Source organism: Muntiacus reevesi, chromosome 9 (assembly GCF_963930625.1).
Source record: "Muntiacus reevesi chromosome 9, mMunRee1.1, whole genome shotgun sequence".
In the NCBI taxonomy this organism is placed as follows: Eukaryota; Metazoa; Chordata; class Mammalia; order Artiodactyla; family Cervidae; genus Muntiacus; species Muntiacus reevesi.
Window position 1 is genome coordinate 29,523,840 of NC_089257.1, and position 25,249 is coordinate 29,549,088.

General features: G+C 35.0%; 1 protein-coding gene across 1 annotated transcript in view; it reads left to right on the forward strand.

Annotated features, from left to right (window-relative positions):
* DCDC1 (doublecortin domain containing 1) overlaps positions 1-25,249 on the forward strand; it is a 423,479-nt gene that overhangs the window by 73,875 nt on the left and 324,355 nt on the right. The window contains exon 7 of the mRNA XM_065944379.1: positions 11,936-12,102. Within this exon, the coding sequence (XP_065800451.1) occupies positions 11,936-12,102 (167 nt within the window). The remainder of the gene's footprint in view (positions 1-11,935; positions 12,103-25,249) is intronic.

Genomic DNA, 25,249 nt, shown 5'->3' on the forward strand with positions numbered 1-25,249 from the left:
GATTATTGGAGTGGGTTGCCATGACCTCCTCCAGAAGATCTTCCCAACCGAGGGATCCCACATTGCAGGCAGATTCTTTATCATCTAAGCCACCAATAGGCAATAATTAGGGACAGAGATCTTTAACATGCTAACAGAGTCTATGCTTCAGATTTCTATTAGTCTTTCTGGGTATGACTCTTCATTTACTTATTAATTTACAGGTTTACCTCACCCCAATGTAAATAAAGTTTTCTAATTGCCTCACTCTAGTAACATTATTTTTAAGAATGAGTTTAGCCTGTCATAACTGATCATATTGAATCAGTGCTTCAAATTTTACTGTTGCCTGAAGGGCGTTCACGATTTGGTCCCTACGTAGCTTCTCCAGCTTCACATGTAGTACTGAGCCCTGCATCTCTGCACTCAAGTCACTTTATTTTCTTGTTTCTGTTTCTCAAACACTTGATACTCCTTCATGCCCCAGAACATTACTATATGTTTGCTCTGCTTGGATTCTCTGCCCCTATCCTCCTTGCAAGGTATTGCCTACTCTTCTTAAGGTCGTATTTTAAACATTTCTCCCTCGAATACCTTTCCCAACATTGCCTTGCTCCTGTCCCACTTCCCCCCTTATCTAGGACAGGTATCCCTGTTACATTAATAGCACCCGATGTCTAGTAATTGTCACAAGTATAATTTAAAAAGATGCTTGAGGAATTATTTAATATCAATCTGTCCCCTAGACTGTAAGATCCATGAGAACAGTGATTTTGTAGTCTTCTCTTTTCCCACATTTAACCCAGGTCTAAATAATATACAGGGGGTATTATAAAATAATGTAAATATAAGTATTATAAAAATTATTTTAAAATTATATATATTATAGAATTACATTATATATAATTATGAAAATTGGGGATGATGCCCTTTTTGGTGAAGCATTGTACTTTGATTCCTTTTGATGAAATGGAAATTTCAGGACATTGAGAGAGCCTAGTCAAAATGCTTCCCTCTTCTTTTATGCCCTAAAAATGCCTAGTACTACACCTTTGTTGCTAGTATTTCTCCTGCTCTGCTAAATGTGGAATTCTGCAGTGGTCCAGATGGTCTGGGCCCTGTAAAATGGCATTGCTTTCTTCGTTAAAAGTGGGTAATTCAGAAAGATATATAGCCTGCAGCCTACAGTCAAGCCCCATACGGGGACAACTGTATGTGTGTATTCATTCTGATTCCTAAGAGAGTTCTAGAAAAACATCTATTTCTGCTTTATTGACTCTGCCAAAGCCTTTGACTGTGTGGATCACAATAAACTGTGGAACATTCTGAAAGAGATGGGAATACCAGACCACCTGACCTGCCTCCTAAGAAATCTGTATGCAGGTCAAGAAGCAACAGTTAGAACTGGACATGGAACAACAGATGGGTTCCAAATAGGAAAAGGAGTACATCAAGGCTGTATATTGTCACCCTGCTTATTTAACTTATATGCAGAGTACATCATGAGAAACACTGGGCTGGAGGAAGCACAAGCTGGAATCAAGATTACCGGGAGAAATATCAAGAACCTCAGATATGCAGATGACACCACCCTTATGGCAGAAAGTGAAGAAGAACTAAAGAGCCTCTGGATGAAAGTGAAAGAGGAGAGTGATAAAGTTGACTTACAACTCAACATTCAGAAAACTAAGATCATGGCATCCGGTCCCATCATTTCATGGCAAATAGATGGGGAAACAGTGGAAACATTGGCTGAATTTATTTTTCTGGGCTCCAAAATCACTGCAGATGGTGATTGCCGCCATGAAATTAAAAGACACTTACTCCTTGGAAGGAAAGTTATGACCAACCTAGACAGCATATTAAAAAGCAGAGATATTACTTTGTCAACAAAGGTTCATCTATCAAGGCTATGGTTTTTCCAGTGGTCATGTATGATGTGAGAGTTGGACTATAAAGAAAGCTGAGTGCAGAAGAATTGATGCTTTTGAACTGTGGTGTTGGAGAAAACTCTTGAGAGTCCCTTGGACTGCAAGGAGATCCAACCAGCCTATCCTAAAGGAGATCAGTCCTGGGTACTCATTGGAAGGACTGATGTTGAAGCTGAAACTCCAGTACTTTGGCCACCTGATGCGAAGAGCTGACTCATTGAAAAGACCCTGATGATGGGAAAGATTGAGGGCAGGAGGAGAAGGGGACAACAGAGGATGAGATGGTTGGATGGCATCACCAACTCGATGGACCTGGGTTTTGGTGGACTCCAGGAGTTGGTGATAAACAGGGAGGCCTTGTGTGCTGCGGTTCATGGGGTCGCAAAGAGTCGGACACGACTGAGCAACTGAACTGACCTGAACTGAACTGCTATTAATATTACTTTCTCCAGGACAGAAACTGCAAGCCAGGGATGCATTCACTTACAACTTTCTTTTGTTTTGGATACTAAATGATGTATTGCTCTATCATTTCTAAAGAGGAATATCAAAAGAAAGCAATCATGAATTTTGTTTTTTTATTTGCTTTTAATTGAAGGATAATTGCTTTACAGTATTGCTTTGGTTTCTAGCAAACAGCAACATGAATCAGCCATAGGCTTAACCCATGTCTCCTCCCACATGAATTTTAAATAAAGAACTTAATTAAACAGGAGGTTTGCAGACCTTCTGGGTTCCCCTGCCTTGTCATAGGTAGACCCATTTATCTGGGAAGGAACACACAGACTTAGAAATACTTTGCTTAAAGACAATAGATGTAGCCAGTCTATTGAGATCTACTCTCCACTGGAAGAAATAATGGCTCTATGCTGCTATTATAAAGGTCTAGCCCCATGTAAGGAATTTCCCCATGAGTCTCCCTCTCTGCTCATTAAGTATTTGTTAGGCTTTCCTGGTGGCTCAGCCGGTAGAGAATCTGCCTTCAGTTCATGATACCCAGGTTCAATCCCTGGGTCAGGGAGATCTCCTGAAGGGAATGGCAACCCATTCCAGTATTCTTACCGCGTGAGCTATGGTCCATGGGGTCACAAAAGAATGGACATGACTGAGTGTTTCACTTCATTTTCATGCGAGTTATCCCATATTGGGTCCTAATGATTACTGTTTATTTTTCTAAGGGTTCAAAAACCATTCTATAGTCTATCCTAGAAATTTTCAGGGGATAAAGATCAGCTTTATGGTTGTAATATCTTCTTTAAAATTCAGGATATTTGCCTTGAGTCCCTTTACCATTTACCTTTACTTCTCAAATTTTATGAAATATAAAAATTCAGGTTTCTTTCTGGAGAAGAATGGCTAATGCTGAAGGTTATTTATCAACCCTGCAGTTTCTGTAGATTAAAATATACAAAGGCAACCAGTTAAGAGCCCTTTTGTGTAAGAAAGACGTCACTCAGAAGAAGTCTTCATGGCTTCCTTGGGACTGTGCTGTCTGACTTTGCTTTGGTTCCTAGGTACCTTAGATATGCCCCTCAGTGTCCTCTAATGAATTCCAGACATTTAACTTGAACTAGCTACTCTCATTGCTTGACAACAACAAAAACTGCTGGGAGTTGCCTGGTGGCCTAATGGTTAGTATTCTGGACTTTCACTGCCATGGACCCAGTGGTGTGGCCAATACAAAATAAAATAAAGCAAAATATAGAAGTGCTAACTAATCACTGATTTATATTTCTGCTATTTATCTATAGAGAATATTAAGAATTTTGTCAAAACTTGATTTTAAAAAGTTTTTTTAGTGATAGTTGGAGAACTCCCATTATAATTGGATCACTGTCATCTTTTATTAAATATGTGAATGCACAATTGTGTGATATGAACATTCACAAAGCAGTCTAATCTGCTCATTGACTCTTTACTATGTCAGAAAACTCCCTTTTGAAGTCTTTAAAACATAGATGGTCTTTTATAGTCATGAATATATGATCATCACTCCTAGGTGTTGTTGGGCTAAACTTTCTTCAGTATTTAAGTGATTTTTTTAACCAAGTCCTTGATTTTTCTTCCTTCTCTTTGAGTTTATCTTTTTAGCTTCTAGTTTTTATTTATTATTTCTGAGTCTTTGACCTCTGACACTAAAATCTGTATCTAACTCTAAGGATTTGTCCAAGATCCTAGAAGTTCTTTATTAAAAAAAGTTGTAACAAGTATAATTGCCAATGAAAACAGGTAGTCTAATTGTAAGTACATGCTGTAAAACTTGGTAGCTCGGTCGGTAAAGAATCCGCCTGCAATGCGGGAGACCTGAGTTTGATCCTTGGGTTGGGAAGATCCCCTGGAGGAGGGCATGGCAACCCACTCCAGTATTCTTGCCTGGAGCATCCCCATGGACAGAGGACCCTGATGCTCTGCAGTTCAGGGGGTCTCCAAGAGTTGGCCAGAACAGAGTGACTAAGCACAGCACAGCTGTGAAACATTTGTTTCCAAAGGTCTCCCTGTAAAAAACCCAGCAGTGATTGGTTTTCTTCCTTCTTAGCATCTTGAGAAGAGAGGTGAAATAATAGACAAAATATGTAATGTGTTTATTATAGAAGATTCTACTTTTATGAAAAAAACATAGAGAAATGTCAGAAGGAAATCTTCCATTATAATTACTGTAACTATAAAGACTTTTCAGTTTATCACATTTAGAATATAAATTTTTATGACACACATATATTTTACATCCTAAGTAAAATACTTAAATGTAAATAATGTATTGGCCTCGCATTTGCAGCCAAGGAGACTAAAACCACTTTATCCACATTTTCTGACTCCTAGGTCTCTCTGAATTAGGGTATGTAAGTGCCAGGTATTAGTATTATTATTCCTTCTTTTGAGACTGAAAAAAAAAGAAGAAAGATCCAGCCACATTTAAAAAAAACTTATATTAGTTGTTACTTTATAATGTAATAGTAGAAGTTTGAGAAATTTTACAATTAGCTTGCTTTTGAATGTTGCTTACATATGTAAGTGCTTCGCATATTTGACTTTGTTCCTAAGTTTTATTATGTTTTTATTACATCTTTTCTTACTGAGTCAACAGTTAGTTGGTGCCTCAGTTAACACCATTTGGATTAAACTTTTCTGAATAGTAACAGAAATTACAAGTAATAATGTCTAAAAAGTATCAGTTATTACAGCAGGCAATTATATAATGACATTTCTAAAGGTCTTTACTTCTAATTTTTGTTGATTTTATTAAGTTCCAAGCATTGTACTTCCACAACAAACCCTAAGACAATACTTTAAATTTTTGTGCAGAGCTTTAAACTTTACAAAAGCAGGTGATATATATTCAATTATTATGTAATGGTATAGACCATAACCACATGAAAATAGATTAGATATATTAGATATGATTAATTCTTAACATTTCTTTAAGTAAGCTTAATTGTATGCATATCAGTTCAATTAAGTTATTTAGATTATTACTAAATACCAAATATTTTAAGTGCTCAAGAAATTGAGTCCACAAAATACTTGTATTTTCAAAGACACATACACTATTATTTCTGTTAAGGGGAAAAACAAGTCTCAAACAATAGAGTCCCAGCTTACTTCTACTTGTATAAATCAAGTTATTTAAATGAATGAATTGTGTATGCTGACCTGTTCTACCAATGTGCAACTGGGGATGTATGAAAAAAAGATGTGCATGGTGGTAGAAGTAGAAAGAGGCATAAAGCGTATTGGAAAACTACCAAATGTCCCCTGCAAATGGGCCCTATTCAGAATCAGTAAGCGTATGATGAGTGAAGTGGTTTTGAATATCGCCTTTAGATTCCATGCTGTTACAAGGCCAGCCCTGAACATGGCAACTCTTATTTCCACACACAGTACCTCTTCACTCTCAATTTAACCCCAAAATCTGATGAACCCATTACTCCATACTTGATTTCATGGAACAAGGAGTAGATATAGTTACAAATGATCAATCACAAGCCGTGAACCAAAGCAGCAAGGCATTAACAATTCACACCATTTCGGTCCACTAGCTCAAGCAGAAGATGTGCCAGCATATTTAATGCACAGCTACTTCGTTCAGTTTAAGAAAAGACATGACTCAGGCTGCATTTTCGAAACAGAGGAGACTTCCTAAGATTTCATACTTCCAAGCCCCAATGTCACCGTTCACCCACACATCAGCAATTAAAATAACCAGGTGTTCCGTGAAGGTCACAATGTCTGAATTAAATTTTACCCAGGTAAAACCAATACGACCTATGAAATTCCACCCCCCCCCCCCAATCCATCCCTGTTCTGTTTGATCCTATCATACAAATCAATGTCTCCTACAGCAGTATTGTAACACTGTAGACCCCACAGGCAATACGCCGTCAGTTTAATAGGATCACTGAAAAACTAAAGCAGCTGTGAAAGATTGCTCTAAGTATAGCAATCGTGCGCTTGTCATTTTGTTCAGTGGAGGAAAAATCCAAATTTGGGTAGGCATTGGTATTTAAGAAAACAACTGCTAAATCTTTTCTCATGAGTACCTTGGGGACAATAAAATTTGACATATAGCATGTAAACAAAAGTACACAGCAGCTGTTAGTTTGGTTTTGTTTGAATAAAAATATACTGATATAAATCATTCAAAGTATGCCCTCCGTCATTCAATCTTCCCAGCAGACCATGCTTTTGAGTGGCGTCTGCTGGTTGTTCTTGGACCGGGAGCTTTCCAGCTATTACATAAAGCTGAATAAAGAGCAGTAAAACACATACGTACCTTGGCACTAGCTCAAACTCCCCCCAGGCCTGCTTCCTGTCAATTCTGAATACCTTTTAAGAACTCACCTTGTATCATAGGAAAAAGACTTTTTAGATCAACTTTATTAACAAACATTATCAATTGAACTGATAGGAAATTTCCAGATGATGAGCTGCTAACAATAGTGAGTACTTTTGAGAACTGAGATCTGAAATTTCCTGCCAAGTAGCATATAGTAGTTTTTCTATAGGTAAGTATGCGTTGGGCATTGTCTTTTTTTTTATAGTCTCATGTACTCTGACTGAAATGTGAAAATTATGATTCTGGGTATTTAATAGGCATGAATTTTAATTTTTAATTGGAAGCAAGCTATTAAAGCACTTATTTCCAATGCTTTTTGAAAATATATTGATTAAAAAATCCTTTTTTTAGCTTTCCACAGTAGATTCAAATGGAATGTGCCAAGTGTCTCTTTAAATGTCAGGTGTTGCTTTTGGAGAGAGACATATATTCCCTAGGCATAGAAAATGACAGGACATTCCAGTCTGTATCTTCATAGTAAGTTTTATTAGGTTTGTCTTTAGAGGAATTTTTGGCTCCTTGTCAAAATTCTTGTACTGTGTCCATCATGAATCCAAATAAGCTTAAGCTTCTTATCAGTGATATATAGGTCCTCTTGAAGGTTGAATAGTTTCTCTTCTCATGAATAGCTTATGAACTCATTGTGTTTGGAGTTCTTAGAAGGAATTACCCTTATTATTTAAAATAGCTATTTTGACCTTAATCTAATATTTTATTGCTCTGTTATTTAAGTTTTATTGTGTTCCTTTTCCCATAGTAGCATGATTAAGGATTTCCCAGGACTTTTGAAATATCCAGCTATGGTCTTCTCCTGGCTGTGTGTGTGTGTGTGTGTGATATGTACACTCAGTCCTGTCTGAATCTGCGACCCCATGGACTATAGCCTGCCAGTCTCCTCTGTCCATGGAATTTTCCAAGCAAGAATACTGGAGTGGCTTGCCATTTCTTACTTCACGGGATCTTCCCTACCCAAGGATCGAACCCGTGTCTCTTGCATCTCTTGCATAAGCAGGTGGATTCTTTACCTTTGTGCCACCTGGGAAACCCTTTCTCCTGGCTAGTTAATGCTTCATTGCCAAAATTGTATTGTTTTTCTTTTATATTTATATTCTTCTTTAGTGTTTAAGATCATTTTATGAGAGTTTAAAATAAAACTATTGTACATACCTTAATTATGCTTTAAAATTCTGGTATATTTGTATTTATCAAATTTTCATTAAATTTTAATTTGGTCACAGAAAGTTACAGATTCTCAGTGATTATGTATAGTTTTACTCATGGTCTTAAAAGTTACCTAAAAGACCACCAGCAGTATATCCAAACATGCTATTTATTTATCCAGTAGATGGTTATTGGGTGCTGCTTTTATCAAATTGAAAAACACCATGCCTTCAAACTCCAAAGGTTTTTTTGATTTACTGGAGGATAAAAGTAGTGAGTGGAGAAGATGAGAGCCAATGCAAATCAATAAGGGAAAAATAAAATATAAACAGTGATCTGGGAAAGGTAGAGGACAGAACAATTTAACAACTTGGGAAATTTTGCCAGAGGAAATGACAATTCCTATGAGCCTTGGAAAACAAGGATATATTAACAGGTGGGGAAAATGGGGGGAAGAAATGCAAGGGAAATAGAACAGCATGTTGATAGCTGTGAAATTAATATAGCTACTACTTTTAATCATATGACCCATTTACTCATAATACCTAGTACTTGCTCTAAGCAGTGAAGTTACTCCTTTTGACCACATGATCTATTTACCCAACATCTTCAACTCCAAACCTATTGAAATTATTGGATTAATTTCAGTTTGCCTATAGTCATGACTTGAAAATAAATAAAATGGATAAAAAGCTATCATCCATATAACTTCACCTTTCCAGTGATGGAAATGATCTCAACTGAATGACCACATTTGACTGATAATACTTATTGATAGATTTAAGGAATGATTAATTTCCAAATCATGTATCTAATAAAAATGTTGAGGGCTTGTTTAATAGAATTATTGAAATTACAGGAAAGCAAGATTCTGTAAAGGAGCAAAGAGGTAGAATACTTGTAATAAAGGCCTCAAATGTAAGAAGAAATGCTATATTATTCATTTCTTGCTATGCACACAAATATATATTAAAGAAATACAGGATAATAGGAGCCAGCTACCTTCTTGAATGAGGTCATATTTCTGAGTAGAATTTGAAAGAGAAACTCATGGTTTATATACAAAATAATATGCCAGAGTTCATTCCTGGGAAAGACATATTTTTTCACTGAGTATCTATAATGGGCTTTGCTAGCTCATAGCAACATGTAGGATTATGCTCTTTCCAATGTTGAAAAGTGTCTATTGTCCTTTCTCTAAATCAGTGCCCTTATTTCCTGCACATGTATATGCAATAGTCCTCTTTAATAGAATAAAGTTTTGCTTCAGAAACAGAGAAAGAAGAACTGACGTTAAAGAGTTAAATTGGTTAAGAACAGATATGAGATTTTGGTATAGACTAATATGAATATCCACTAAAATGCTTAAGAAATAATTCTCATATTAAAATCTATGGTTGGGGTTGAAAAGTCAACTTTCTCTTTCTAAAAAAATTAATTATACTATTATATTTCAAAACTATCATCTTAGGCCAAGTCTTGTGTTTTAGGGAGAATTCTTCTATTTGAACTGATTAATAAGTTTTATTTTTCCAATATATTAGGCTTATTTATACTTCCTTTCTAAGCGCTTAGGCATATCATTTTCTTATGTTTTCTGTACCTTCCTAGTTAGTGGAAACATTGTTTGTTCTTGGAGTGTGCTTTGTCTTCCTTTTCAAGAAGATCATCAAAGTTACTAGTTTGCAGCTTCCAAAAAGAAAAAGCCTTCTAATCCCCAGTTCAGAGGCTAACCTTTATTAGCGCTCTTGTGGTTATAATGAGGACCCTGCTTCCAGCAGGGAGATTCTGGAATACTGAACAGATTATTCAGCAAGTTCAGAGCAGATTCTGAAGTCCCTTATAAAACCTGCTTGTGAATACTGCTTTCTTTGCTTTGCTATTTCTGGTTTCCATAGTATTCCTAATTACATAAATCATGTGGAGCATGGGAGCTCTTTTCCATCCTATATCAATTCTGACACTGCTTACATTTTGATATAATTTGTATTTTTCATAAGCTGTATTTTTTGTCCTTAAATTCTTATGGAAGGTACAAACCTTGAACAAAAAAGTATTGAGTTTTGTGTTAGAAAATATATGAAATTCTTCTTTGGAATCCTTTGGGCTGACATAAAGAATTTGAAAGTTACTTTGTGAAAAGCATGGATGAATAAAGCTATAAAGACTAGAGAATCTGATATAGCGTTCTTAGATTTAAATTCAAGATTAAATCTTGTATGTAAATCATTCAAGTTTATTATTTGCTTTTTGGATTACTTAAAATTGTTTTTCAATTTAACAGCTATTTATGTAATGCCTTTCCATGTACAAAAACTATACTAGGTTCAGTGGGTGCATCAATTAAAAGTTTACAAATTAAAACTCAACACATAGTAACATAGGAATTTGTAGCTAACTGAAAGCTTTGATGATTCTTAAACTGGATTTCTTTAAGAAAAATTATAAGCCAAATTGACGAGTTACAATTCTAAAAATAAGTTTACTTCTGTTTTTATTTATTTAGTAATACATATGAACTAATATATTTCTTTTAAAGTTTGAGATAATTGTTGTGATAAAACTTATAGAGAAGAGCAGTTGCTTCAGGAGGATAAGAATAGTTTTGATATGTGAATTTTAGGAATTAGTTTCTCAGGCTGGTGAGTGAATTTCATGCACACATCTAAAGATTCTAAATTATCATTGGGTCGTGATTTCTTTTTAACTTTATTTATAGATAGTAATCTTAAAAAATCTTAAGCTTTATATACAACATTTTCTTTAGTGATGAATATGTTAGAAAGAATTTAAATTGCACTTTGGTAGAGAGCTGCAGAACTTAGTGCCATAAAAGCATAACTTTTTTACTAAGAGCAAAAATCAGCAGAATACCAGTAGCAAAGGCCATTTGCATAACTCAGCCACTCTGCAGCCTAGCTGAACCTAATTGTAATTCAATTTCCAGATTGCTACGCTAGGCCTCTCTGCATAAAATATGCAACATATAACATAACCAATGGCACGGACCTATTTTCTTTGCTGGTGATCTATCCAATTTCTTTTCCAGTAGAAGTATGTATTAGAATAAGGTTGCCAAGCCATATAGTTATTTTGTATGTTTATGTAGTGTCACATGTATACACTTAAAGACAAAGTTAAAAAAAATGATATCCTTTCATCTTTCTGGATTCTCAAGTGTGCTTAAGATTTTTAAAGTTTCTTTATTTCTGGCATTTCAGTGGGAAATTAAATCTTGAAAAATGTTAGCTAGCTGCCATGTTATTTGCCTATTTTACACTAGAAAGATTTTATAAGCTAATTGGGTGAAAAAGTGTATAAACATGTCTGTCAAGTCCATATGGATGTTGCAATACAGGCCCACAAGTAAATATCTTCTATCTGTTTACAAACCGTGTACTGGAATAGCATCCCTAAATCTTTGACCAGCTTATGTCTCAGAAGCTTAAAAACAAAAGGTATGTATGATAAAATGCTTGCTTAAGATTCTCCCCCTTATTTTTAAACAGCCTCAGCACTCTGTTTTAGGGGTTATTTAAGCGATGGCAGTGAAAAGACTTGAATAGGATGGTTTATCAAGGTGTAGATTATATTTTGTGAATAATTCCCAGATGTGATGTTTTAGTTATACAGACTCCTCTATGGGAAGCTATACACCGAAACAACATGGATCGTGCAATTTTATCAGGACAATGCGAGTAGATTTCAGCAAGGTTGGTTCCAACTCATCTGTGATAAATGAGAAGATAAGGCAATCAGTGCACACCACGACACTGCAGCTAGTTAGGCACACTTCAGAACTATTCAGGTGTGCTCACACAGCTTAGGAGTCTTGCATGGGGGGGTGTCTCAATATAAATACATCCTTCATGGTGGCCACTAGTGATGCAGGAATTGCCTCTCTAAGACTTAACCCAGGTCAGATATAAATAATAGATGTTAAGAGTTAGCTCTGGTATTGGGGCTGTGTTCCAGGCAGCGTATTTCGTTTGGGTCAAAAGCATTTATTTTCCCTTATTTCCTCGTGTAGTTCCTCTGCTTGAAAAATGCCTGCAAAACTCCATCACACCTTTACGGGGACCAGTTTGGGTCTCTAAGGGAGAAGGTTTCAGCCCCTCAGGAGCTAAGATATACATCCAAGGAGTTCTTTTGGCCTTATACCAACGATTAAAGTCTGCAAAAAAATATTCTAAACAGGTGAGTCATCCCTCTTTAAGAACTGCTTTATTGTATGTTTTAAAATGTACTTGGTGGTATAGAGGCAATGATTGGCATCATGTCATGAAAGAACTGAGACATGTATTCCATGAGCTCAGTGCCCGTTAGGGAGCCAAGATGCTTCTTCTGTAATCTCAAAGACAACAATAGTGGGGCTAATTGTATCTGTCTTTTGGTGTGGGATGTCATATGTGTCATCCTTCCTTGCTGCACACTGTGCAAAACGAAAGCAACTCCTTATGTGGAAATTCTATAGACGGTTACTTTAAGAAAATGAATAGCTCCTATAGCATTTGAAGTTTTAAATGATCCCCCTTCTGTTTTTTCCAGTATGAAATCATACTTAATGTTGTAGAAGATGGGCTAAAACATAGCCAGTCATGTTCTGGGAGATGAAATTGTGAACTAACTTCTTGTTGAGTAACTTACTTCATTTATACTTATTTCACTTGTGTATTTCCAGACCTGAAAGTATAGAAATAATGTATTTGAAGTAGTTTATAAACTAGAGTTTGTCCTTTAATTTCTAAATATCTATTTTATAATTGTGAAACAGAAAGATAGAGAGAGATTGAGAGAGAGAGAGTGAGTGTGTGGATGTGTGTGTGTGTGTGATGGGAGAAGAGGTATGTGTATGAAAACTTTGAAATTTTTGCAACTACTTAGAAAGACTTTGATTTATCTTAAAGTAGAATTCCTATTGTAGAGCTGAATGATTTATGCTGTTTATAAAATAAAACTCAAGTTGACACAATTTTTGAATCTTCTTTGTACTTGGTCTTAAAAATTTAGGCATGCATTTTACCACACTAAATAAGGGCTAGGGTTTACATTTCTAACTGGGAGTTTCCAGTTTAGAACTGAGTGTATTATCTCAGACCACAGGCTGCTGAAAAATGAATATTTTCAAGGCATCTTGCTATTATTTTCTGTATGCAGGGGGAGGGGAGGTGGGAATGATAGTCAGCCTTAGTGTTCACACAGCACCTCCTGCTGTCTGGTTAGGAAGAGAACAGCTTGTATTGACTGGAGGAAATTCTTGAACTAAGGTATCCAGAACTAGCAAGAGACATCTTCCCGTGAGAAACTTGCATTCTCAAAACACGATTGGTTTCCTAGTTAATTAATGTCAGTGTATCCAGAAAGGGGATTAATGTTTATCATAGATAAACCTGTTTACAATAAAAAATATGAAAAATAAAAATACAAATATTATTTTTAATATTCTTTATTAAGCTAATATCATATATATATAACTGATATAAAATATATTTTTTCAGAATAAATTATTTTAACAGAAATATTATTTTGTTTTTAAGGTACAATGATATTATACAATAATCACCAACTTAATTACAATCATGTATTTGTTATTAAACAGTTTGCTCTTACTAATTTGACAGTTTAAAATTATTTAATGTTAAGCATGAGACAATTCTCCAGTGCAATAAAAGCACCATTTAAATCAAATCGAAAGAAACTTGAATGTTTTCTTAGTTTTATTAAAAGTGAGGATGTTAGAGATAAGGAAAAGCTCAGAAAGTAGTTGTGGCATATTTATTTTTTTTTCCTTTGTTCTAAACATTTAAAATTTAGATAGATATGAACAGTTGTACTGGATTGAAGAGTTCCTTGTATTGTGAGAAAATAATGCTTTAAGAATTGCTGTTTGATTTTGAAAATTTCTTTATGATTCAAGATTGATGAAAAATATTTTATTAAAATAAATATTAAATGTAAAACTTAACATTTTTAGTGCCTCTAAATGTCTGATCACTTGAAATTGCTTATATCATCAACTTATGACTTTCAACATTATGCCAAATTTAGGAATATTTTAAAAATCTAGGCTCTTTGCATTCCTATCTAACCCTTTTTACTTTGCTCAGTTGTAAAAACTTAAAGTTTTTCACTCAAATTTTAATACTTTCACTCATTTTGATATGATACTTGGTTAAGTTTTATTTTATAATATACAATTTATGACTTAATTTAAAATTATCTGTAATGCTCATAAAAGTCAGTATACTGGTATTATTATCATGTCATCAGTGGTTATGTTTTAAGCCTGGCAATAGCTTTATTTTTAAGATTTCTTAGCAAATATCCCTCTTAGCATTAAAGAACTTTATCTGAACTGCATTTACTTCATTTGACATTAGGGATAGACCTTTGTATTTAGTTTTATATAAGATTGTGTTTGGTAAAATGGAGATGGATGCTTAATTCCTATTTCCTTAACAAACCTAAGCTTATAAATTATAGAATTATATGACCTCTTGATATCATTTCCATTTATTCCTCTTCTGAGATCATATATAAAAACAACAACATTGTTTTGCCAGGATTCTGTCAAAAGATTGTAGATGTTAAATATATGTTTTGGAATTCCCCAAGGAAATTTCTTTTAAATAAGTTGTGATAATAGAGATAGCTTTAAAAGAAAAGTCAGAGCTACTGGTTTTATGTTTACGAACTTATTCACTTTTTAGTTTTTCACCTTAACTTGGGTATTACAAGCATGCAACTGAATTAAGCCCACTACATTAGTGTGGTCTTAAAAATATACTGATTCGAGTACATAAACTGAGATATTATAGTTAGGACAGCATAAAGTCCCTCAGTCTTACATTTATCACGTTTATTTCCTTAAAAGTGGAAACACTTTAGAAATTGCTCAGAGCTAAGCAGAATCTATTTAATTGGTAATCTTTGAAGTAGCCTAAACGCTTTCCTATGAAATGCAGTTAACACTTTCAGCGACGGGCCGTTCCCTCTCATTAGCATTCTTGCTGTGTAGTGGTGCTGTTGGTGGGGGTGTTGGAGTAGGAATGCCATTGTGTGGAGTTCCAGTGTTTGGGGACAAACACTGCTGAGGAAGGAACGTGTGAAAAGGCCACAGTCCTGTCAGTGAATGAGGAAGGCTGTGCTTTCTGTGAGCCTCAAGCAGGGAAGCTGTCACTCATAGGCCTAACACAGCTAAACAGAGGCCAAAACACAAGCCTGCACTACCTTTTAAAATGATATTAGTGATTTTTAAACATGATCTTCTTTATTTATGATCCTCCATAGAGCTTTTAGCCGCTGTCAGTAAACAAAATATATGTCAGTCTGTTCAGCAGCAGTCGAAGTCTATAAAAGTCCGTGGAACTGAGCCAGGAGGCTATATAAATAATGATTTGGAATGGTTGATCTTAAGTATGAATGTGATTTTTGAGAAATGTATGTTTCTGGAAATGTCTTCCCACTTTTGATACTCCTTTGATTTTTTTTTCCCCCAAGCAATAAAATTCCTGGAGATTTTTACATCATGGATGCATAGCACTCTTCTTTTAAAATATGGTTTTTAGAGGAGCTCATAAACATGCAGTTTTAATCACTTAAAGCGGCTCACAGTGTAGTTTAACAGGTGTTATAAGTTGCATAGCCATTTCTGAAACTGAGAGAGACACAGAGGAAATGAGTACCTAACTATAATACCTTAACAACCAGCAGCTTAATTGTGAAGAAAATCATAGTCCCTGTGGTAGTCAAGACATGAAATTTGAAGGAATGTTTAGTACTACTTATTTTCAGCACTTTGGAAAGAAATGATCAACTTCGAAATTGAGTTTTAGCTTGTTTGATAGTAGCTTCATAAAAATAAACAGAAAAAAAATTCCTCAAGTGTTCCTTAAAAATTTGAGATATGTGTAAACTTTGGCAGTATATTGAAAAAAATGGCAGTTTTTATTATTTATATCTGAAATTGCAAGAAAATGTTTTATTTCTGTAATTTTAATTTGAAGGTATGTACTTGGGCTATTTTTAATAGATCATTGCTTAATGAAGTTTGTTGAAAACTGTCATTTTCTGCCTGAGTGATTTTTTTTGTGTGTGTGTGTATATATGGTCCTTTTTGTTTATTAATTTAAGCTAAGTACTTTTTTGAATGCTGTTATATTCTAATGTTCCATGTTTGATGTGTTAGGTTTAAAAATCTCAAGACACTAAATTTCTATTTCAAAAATTTGGTTTTATTTTTTAAACTGGAGCTGTACTTTATTTTGTGGACACATAATTAGATGAGGAAATGACCATCCAACATCAGCATATATTGGTTTTGTAGTTTAAAACTGAAATGTATTTTATTGTTACATTAAACTAACTTCTACCAGAGCACTTACATTTGTTTAAAAAAAAATTCCCAGGTTAATGTTGGTTCACTTTACCCGTGCATTTCAGTAAGTTTGATACCTAAATATAAAAGCAATAATAATAAGACTGCAATTCTATTCAGAAAAGATTCAGTTCAAAACCTGCTTGAATTGCATTAGTGCTGATTTTGTTTATTGCAAAAAGTATCTCTAAGGAATCTAATATTTTAATTTCCTGTAAAAGAAGTGTTGAGAGTTTGTCTTTTCAGATCTGTGTTGTAGGTTAATTAAAGTCATTTATTGGTCCTAACGTTATTGAAGGAAAAACTATTCCTATTTCATTTTCTATATATACTTTTTTCTTAGTATACCAGCTACTTTTTCCCCCCTAGTTTTATTGAGAGATAATTGAGATCTAACATTGTGTAAGTTTCAGGTATACAATGTGATGATTTTATACACTTACATATATAGTGAAATGATCACCACAGTAGGCTTTAGTTAACACCTCTCCCACTTCACATAATTAACATTTTTGTGTGTGTGTGTGGTGAGAACATTTAATAGCTACTCTCTTAGCAACTTTTCACTATATAGTACAGTATTGTTAACCATAGTACATTAGATCTCCATTTATATACTAAAAATTTATATCTATAAATTAAAAATCTTTTCTTGATTTACACTGCCTGGAGCAATATCCCAGATATTTCAGTTTTGAACTTCTTGATGTCCTTTGAAACCGTGGAACAAAGTCTATAATATATGAATAAATTTACTATTAAAAACATTAAAATAATGTTATAAATGTTTCAAAATGAAAATTACTACTGACGGTTATGATAGATAATTTTTTAAACTACTAGGTTGTTTGTAGATGTGAGTGATTGTTGATTTTTTTTTTCCCCTGAAACCAAGCTGCATTCTAGTTACTTGAAGTATTTTAAGAACCTTAAACTTGTGTCTTTTTCTAAGTGTCATGCTTTGAGCAGGCCTAACATCAGTTAAATGAAGTGAAAATTGCATTCTTGTCTTGATAGAGATGAAAATGGATTTCTGGTCATGAAATAGATGTAGTTGTCACTTTTTAAAAAAGGTGTCAGCAGTTTGCTTCAGCAAGTAAGGTGCCAATTCAGTATGGCAGTAAACTTGTGATCTGAGCAATCAATAAAATGCTTCAATAACTTCTGCTTCATTACACTTATAATAAGAGGCTATAGATCCATGGCACATAAAATGTTGATAAAGAGAGTATGTGGGGACCGACTGTGACAATTTTCTTGAAAGTACAGTAAGTGCAATATTGCCATCTAGAGTTTGTGCATAGGTAATTATTGCAGAGAGGGTGGAAAACTGACAGTAGGATAAAACAAGAAATGATATTGAATACTTTTTATTTTCCGTCCTTTATCCATGACACATTTATCCTCATGAAACATTTCATTTGATTTTCCCTAAAACTGTTCATTCAGGTCAGGAAAAATTTTTTCAAATCTATATTTTTCTCTAATTGTCTTATAATTATACTTCCAAAAGTCAAATATGTATCTGTGGCTCAAAATTGAACTTTTTTTTTTTTTTTACTGTGAAAACTCTGTATTAAATAATTTTCTTTGGAAAAAATTAGAGTTAAAGATTTTTCTTTTTTATAAGAGAATTCAATTATGTGAAAGCAATTTTATTGACATCTCAGTTGAATACCTTTCATTTAAAATTATTATCTTTATTAATAGTAAGCACTCCTTAAAAAATTGAAAGCCAACTTAGTTAAAATTGGAATTTAAAATAACTATATTATAAAACTAAGAAAATAAACTTTCTGGCTTATGTGCTTTTGAACATTTTAATTAACTATAAGTTCCATTTGGGGATTGTTTAAAATATGTCTTCATCTTTAAATAAACACTTTAAAAAGTATTAGTTATCTTTATTTTTCTTATTAATTAAAAAGTTATTTAATTTTATAATATTTTTTGAATGAGCTAATTTGAAAAATACATTTTGAATCCAAGCATTACTGAGATTTTCTCCCTCTAAACTGGTGACTGAGAATGCCTGCTTCATAACAGAAACATTTTTTGAGTCTACAGTTGAGTGTTTATGATGCTTAGTATAAACTTAATATAGTATTAAAGGGCTTCCCTGATAGCTCAATTGGTAAAAGATCTGCCTGCAATGCAGGAGACCCTGGTTCAATTCCTGGGTTGGGAAGATCCTCTGGAGACAGGAAAGGCTACCCACTCCAGTATTCTGACCTGGGTCGCAAAGAATCAGACACGACTGAGCGACTTTCACTTTCATTTTCAGTGTAGTATTGATGACTTAATAAGGAAAGTAAATCTGGAAAAATTATTTTTATTCTCCCATTTATCTATTATTTAATTTGTATAGGTAACTTTTATAAGCTTATTGACCTCGACCATCAGATTTCCATGAGGAAAGTAATTTGATGTTAATGTATTAGTAGTGCATTTTTCTGATATTGTACTATTTAGGCATTTTCTGTTTTCATATATCTATGTATGATTGACTTCTAGAATTATAAAAAATGAAAGCAATTATAACATTAATTTATCTCCCTTTTATGATGAAAGTTTTATCCTCAAACATCCTAATATTTTATTTTCTCTACTTATATTTAAGTTAAAACCAACTCTTTAGATGATGAACTCTATTTTGAGATTTTACTCATACTGAATAGAAAATGTTGCATCTTAAAACCTCCAAATAAGTATAGAATTGTTCTGGTAAATTAAGTGAGAGGAAACCTTACAAATTTTCTTTAAATTACTCAACCACCTACAGGTATTACTGCCTATGACTCATTTGAAATGAGAATAAATTTTACAGAGTTACAGCAGCAAAGTGAAAGAGTGTGTTTGATAGATTCCCTGAACAGTTTCAACACCCACAGGTATTATTTGTAAGAAAACAATCATGCCGAGTCTTCAGCTGGTTAGAGAGGGCACAGCATTCTATCTTCACCTGACATCCTATCTGTTCCGTCAGTCAGCATCCCGGGCCGCCTGCCTGCCGCCCCCTCCTCCTGGAACAATAATGCTGAGAGGTTTGTGTGAATGGACAAGAATATGAATTCTTTTTCCTTGAAGAACTAAGGCATTTTCTTAGGGGAGAGGAAAACCAACTATCTTGAGGATTGACTAGTATTTCCCATTTTCTATTAAACCCATCAATGTTGTGAGTGATGGATAGTCTAAGTCTTTGATTATTAAGTCTGACTACTGATTGATAAAAGGGAGACTCTTAAGTGTAAGCATGTTGAAAATAGTTGCTTTGCTTCATGTTATTAAGAGATATGTAACGGTTTTCTCTCACCTGATGTTAATAGCGTAGCTTGAATAAATCTCATTCCTCACAACATATTACTGATTTTCAAATAATATAATTCATTATTTGTTCATATTTTATACATGTAACAGCAGTTGAAAATGAGCATAACATGAATTTATTATTCTCTTCAGTCAATTTTTCTCATTAACTCTGTCATAAAATCAATTTTACATAATTTCCTAAAAAAAAAATGAGTATCCTGTTACATTTAAAAAGGATTTCAAGTTCCTAACAAAGCCAATCAGGAATGGAAAAAGAAAACAGCAAGACTCCATTCATTAACGCTTAATATATATCACTAGGAAATAAATGTTGAAAGTGTCAGAGAACAGAGTGATAGCATCAATAAAAGGCACTCAAAGGGTCTTGGTCTTCAGGCCTCCGCAAACCACAAGTGAGTTACATCTTCTAGAGCTGTACGGCCAACTATCCTCATGTGGTTACCATAACCACATCTTCACTGAAATTTCCATTGGACATTTCTGTGCTTGGAGGAAGAAATTCACCCTAGATATCCTAATTATACTTCTGACATTGGTGTCCGTATTTTATGACTAACAAAATAACAAAGGATCTTTTACATGATCTGTTTTTAATTCAGTATTCAGTAGACAAGGTAATCAAGTTTTCACAAAACAAAATTGTGAAACACACACACACACACACACTCCTAGATCACATTTTATTCACCATCTAACCACCATCTGATCCCCTTTAGGGCTTTCAATGTCTCTTAGGATCCTTATGATACTGGCAGCCACTGAATTAATCCTGTTTGGAGAGAAAAGATTACTTCTCTTCCCCTATGCACCCCTGCCCCTCAAAAATAGCCAAAGAAGGCAAACTCAAATGATAAAGTATTGAATACTCCTTATGTGCTCAGTCTGTTAGCCAGTGTTGAAGATACAGGAAAACTATCCCAGATCTTGCCCTACAGTTGAGTTCAGTTCGGTTGCTCAGTCATGTCCGACCCCATGTCTTTGCGACCCCATGAATCACAGCACACCAGGTCTCCCTGTCCATCATTAACTCCTGGAGTCCATCCAAACTCATGTCCATCGAGTCAGTGATGGCATCCAACCGTCTCATCCTCTGTCGTCCCCTTCTCCTCCTGCTCTCAATCTTTCCCAGCATCAGGGCCTTTTCCAGTCAGTTGGTTCTTCCCATTAGGTGACCAAAGTATTGGAGTTTCAGCTTCAACATCAGTCCTTCCAATGAATTTTCAGGACTGATTTCCTTTAGGATGGACTGGTTGGATCTCCTTGCAGTCCAAGGGACTCTCAAGAGTCTTCTCCAACATCACAGTTCAAAAGAATCAATTCTTCAGTGCTCAGCTTTCTTCATAGTCCAGCTCTCACATCCATACATGACTACTGGAAAAGCGATAACTTTGACTAGATGGACCTTTACTGGCAAAGTAATGTCCTGCTTTTTAATATGCTGTCTAGGTTGGTCATAGCTTTTCTTCCAAGGAGCAAGCATCTTTTAATTTCATGGCTGCAGTCACCATCTGCAGTGATTTTGGAGCCCCACAAAATAGTCTCTCACTGTTTCCATTGTTTCCCATCTATTTCTATGAAGTGATGGAACAGATGCCATGATCTTAGTTTTCTGCATGTTGTGCTTTAAACCAACTGTTTCACTCTCCTCTTTCACTTTCATCAGGAGGCTCTTTAGTTCTTCACTTTCTGCCATAAGGGTGGTGTCAGCTGCATATCGGAGGTTATTGATATTTCTCCCGGCAATCTTGATTCCAGCTTGTGCTTCATCCAGTCCGGCATTTCTCATGATGTGCTCTGCATATAAGTTAAATAAGCAGGGTGACAGTATACAGCCTTGATGTACTCCTTTCCTGATTTGGAACCCATCTGTTGTTCCATGTCCAGTTCTAACTGTTGCTTCTTGACTTGCATACAGATTTTTCAGGAGGCATGTCAGGTGGTCTGGTATTCCCATCTTTTAAAAAATTTTCCACAGTTGCTGTGATCTACACAGTCAAAGGCTTTGGCAGAAGTAGATGTTTTTCTGGAACTCTTGCTTTTTCGATGATCCAGCAGATGTTGGCAATTTGATCTCTGGTTCCTCTGCCTTTTCTAAATCCAGCTTGAACATCTGGAAGTTCATGGTTCACGTACTGTTGAAGCCTGGCTTGGAGAATTTTGAGCATTACTTTGCAAGCGTGTGAGATGAGTGCAATTGTGCGGCAGTTTGAGCATTCTTTGGCATTGCCTTTCTTTGGGATTGGAATGAAACTGACCTTTTCCCGTCCTGCGGCCACTGCTGAGTTTTCCTAATTTGCTGGCATATTGAGTGCAACACTTTCACAGCATCGCCTTTTAGGATTTGAAATAGCTCAACTGGAATTCCATCACCTCCACTAGCTTTGTTCATAGAGATGCTTCCTAGGGCCCACTTGACTTCACATTCTAGGATGTCTGGCTCTAGGTGAGTGATCACACCATCATGATTATCTGGGTCATGAAGATCTTTTTTGAATAGTTTTTCTGTGTATTCTTGCCACGTCTTCTTAATATCTTCCACTTCTGTTAGGTCCATACCATTTCTGTCCTTTATTGTGCCCATCTTTGCATGAAATGCTCCCTTGCTCTTAGGAAGCTTCTTTTCTTGTTTTGGAGATAAAACATACCCACATGACACCATTAGGAAATACAGTAAATAAGTGTATAATTAAGTGCTCAAAATATATGGTACAGATTCTATTAAATGTTATATGGGAACTTAAATAAAAGAAGAGTAAAAAATTGGAATAAAAACATATTAAGGTTGAAATGAACTTTGGAGGTCATATAGTTCAGTCCTCTCATTTTATAGATAATAATGAGTAACATAAATTAAAACTATATTATTGTGTTGTTGTGAGAATTAAATAGTTATTGTATTTAAAACTCATAGCATAGTACTTAAGATATAGTAAGTGGTCAGTAGTTGTTAGCTATCATTATCATCATCATCACCGTCTTTATTATGAATTTTTTGTGCTCTCTTGAGGTATGAGGTAAGATATTTAAAGTGTACATTGTGTTGATTTGATACATGTATTACATTGTGAAAGAATTCTTACCATTAAGTTATCATGTACATCATCATATATATATGTATATATGTGAGAACACTGAAGTTCTACTCTTAGCAAATTTCAGTCATATAATACAGTGTTCTCAACTATTGTCACCATGATGTACATTAGATCCTCGGACCTTATTCATACTATTGCTGAAAATTTGCACCCTCTTACCAACCTCTCCCTATTTTCCCCATCCTGGCAACCACATTTCCATTCTATGAGTTTGATTTTTTTCTTTTTAGATGTTGCATAAAAGTGATGGGCTTCCCAGGTGGTGCTAGTGGTAAAGAACCCACCTCCCAATGCAGGAGACATAGGAGATGCAGGTTTAATCTGTGGGTGGGGAAGATCCACTGGAGAAAGAAATGGCAACCCACTCCAGTATTCTTGCCTGGTGAACCCCATGAACAGAGCATGGTGGGCTATAGTCCATGGTGTTACGAAGAGTCAGACACGACTGAAATGACTTAGCACACAGGTGTAAGTGATACTTTTATTATTAATGTTATAGATAGTATAATATGTTATAGGCAGTTGGGGTAAAGTTGTAGTGGGACTAGAACTCCACTTTTACTTTAGAGATAAGTTGTGCTTCATTAATTGAAATATAGGAAGAGTTTAAAAAGAGACTCTTTCAGGCAATAGGATGAAGTTGGAAGTAAGATATTATTTTCACACGTTATAATTGATACAAAAAAGGTTATTGGTGACCTTTGAAAGATGATGAAACCTTGGAAAAAACAGTATTAAAGAAAAAATTGATGTTGAAGAAATAAGGGCAGTGGGTATAGATAAGGCCTCTTCACAGTGGGTGTAGATAAGTTGAGAGCGGTCCATATTTTTTTGAGGCCCCACAGTATATTAAAGAATTAAGAAATGTCAAAACAAGATTTTAAACCCACTGAATATATATTTTTGCATAATTACACTTAAAATTAACTCTATCAACAACTTGTTCTATTTTTATAATACAAGATTCATAAAAATATTAATTCATAATCCATATGGCAGCTTGGCCTGGTAATGGGACAAAGTTTTATAACAGTTGTCTTCTTTGGTTGATTATGTCACTATACCTTTTTGTATGTATATCTTTATTTGCAAGTAAGGAAAAAGGTTAAATTTGCGGCCCATTTTGATTGTAAGACTGAGGTCGAAAGCCTTGCTCAACCTCAGGCTTGAAGGATCTGAGATCCTGGAGTGGTTGAGGACTAAGTGGAGAATGAAAGTCACTGAGCCTGAAAACCGTGTGTTCGAGTTTACACGTGTTTCAAGAAAGCAAGCTTATACTCACACTATACAAGGGATGCAAAAGTTTTTAAAATTTTTTGTCTAAATCTGATTTGACCTTTCACACAAGGTACTACTCATGGTGGTCAGAGAAAGCAAAAAACTAAATTAGATTGAGGCCAAATAATTTAACGAATTCTTCTAGGCAATGCCCAGCCTTTTGGATGTAGAGGCTCAGATGCTCATATTTCTGCCGTCTGGGTTTATAGACGTGGAGAGAGGTTAAGTAACAACTGGGGTTGTTCCTTTGCAGGTATGCATAGACCAAAAGGGGTGGTTTAAGGAATGAATGGCTAGATTCTCAACTTTCATATGTACTTTGTAATAAAATGATCCTACCTAAGAACATACTCGCAGTGGAGGTACAAACCATTTCTCCTTTCCCATCTTCCATCATTTTTAGGCAAACACACCTTTCCCTTATCCTGAATCTATTGTGGTGCTTCATCCTAGAGTGTAAAAACCTCCAGGCCATCAAACAGAGGGCCATTTTGAAATATTGGTGCCATAAACTTCTTGTAGGGTTCTGAAACTTTCCTTGTTATAAATGTGTTTCTGTTAAGGAAGAAATGGGACAGAAATATAGAGTTGACGAGAAAAGGGTGCAGGTAACCTTCTGATTGTCAAAGAAGAGCTTTTCCATATAGTTTTAACAATAGAAAATGGTTGACATAAAATTGTTCTGGTATTTAATCTCATTGGACAGATTTAAAAGAAAAATTGAACAGTTTTAATTAGCAATACCAATACTTAAAACATGCCAGAAAGTGTATCTTTCATCACTGTTTTTATGCTAATAATAAAAAAAAATGTTGACATAAAATGTTGGTGCACAGTTTTCTAAGTGAGGGGTATATAGTTTTCTAAATTCTTTTAGAGAGTTTGTGAGCAAAATGTTAATGTTTTGGAGTCCTGGTCATGCCAGGGAGAGAAAGTGGTGGTTTGAGCCATGTGGTTCCTACTGCTGAGGTATCACTGGTCTTGTCTGTGGCTGAGATTTGAAGCAGATGTAAGTCCTAAACTATTGGCAGCTCTTTGCTGGGTCAGGAGTACTCCCTAGAAACTTTAGCTTTAGTTTGGCTTTCCCTGAGTTTCTACCACATTCTCCATCTTTCCTATGGCCTAAGTAGGTCACCTGCTCATAGTCATTGTGGAAATTTGACCCTTAATATTTGTGGCCCTTTTGGCTTACAGTTTTGCTACCTTTTGGTTCGTCTGGGGCCATGTGAGAATTTGTAGGTCTTATCTACACCACTACTGAAAA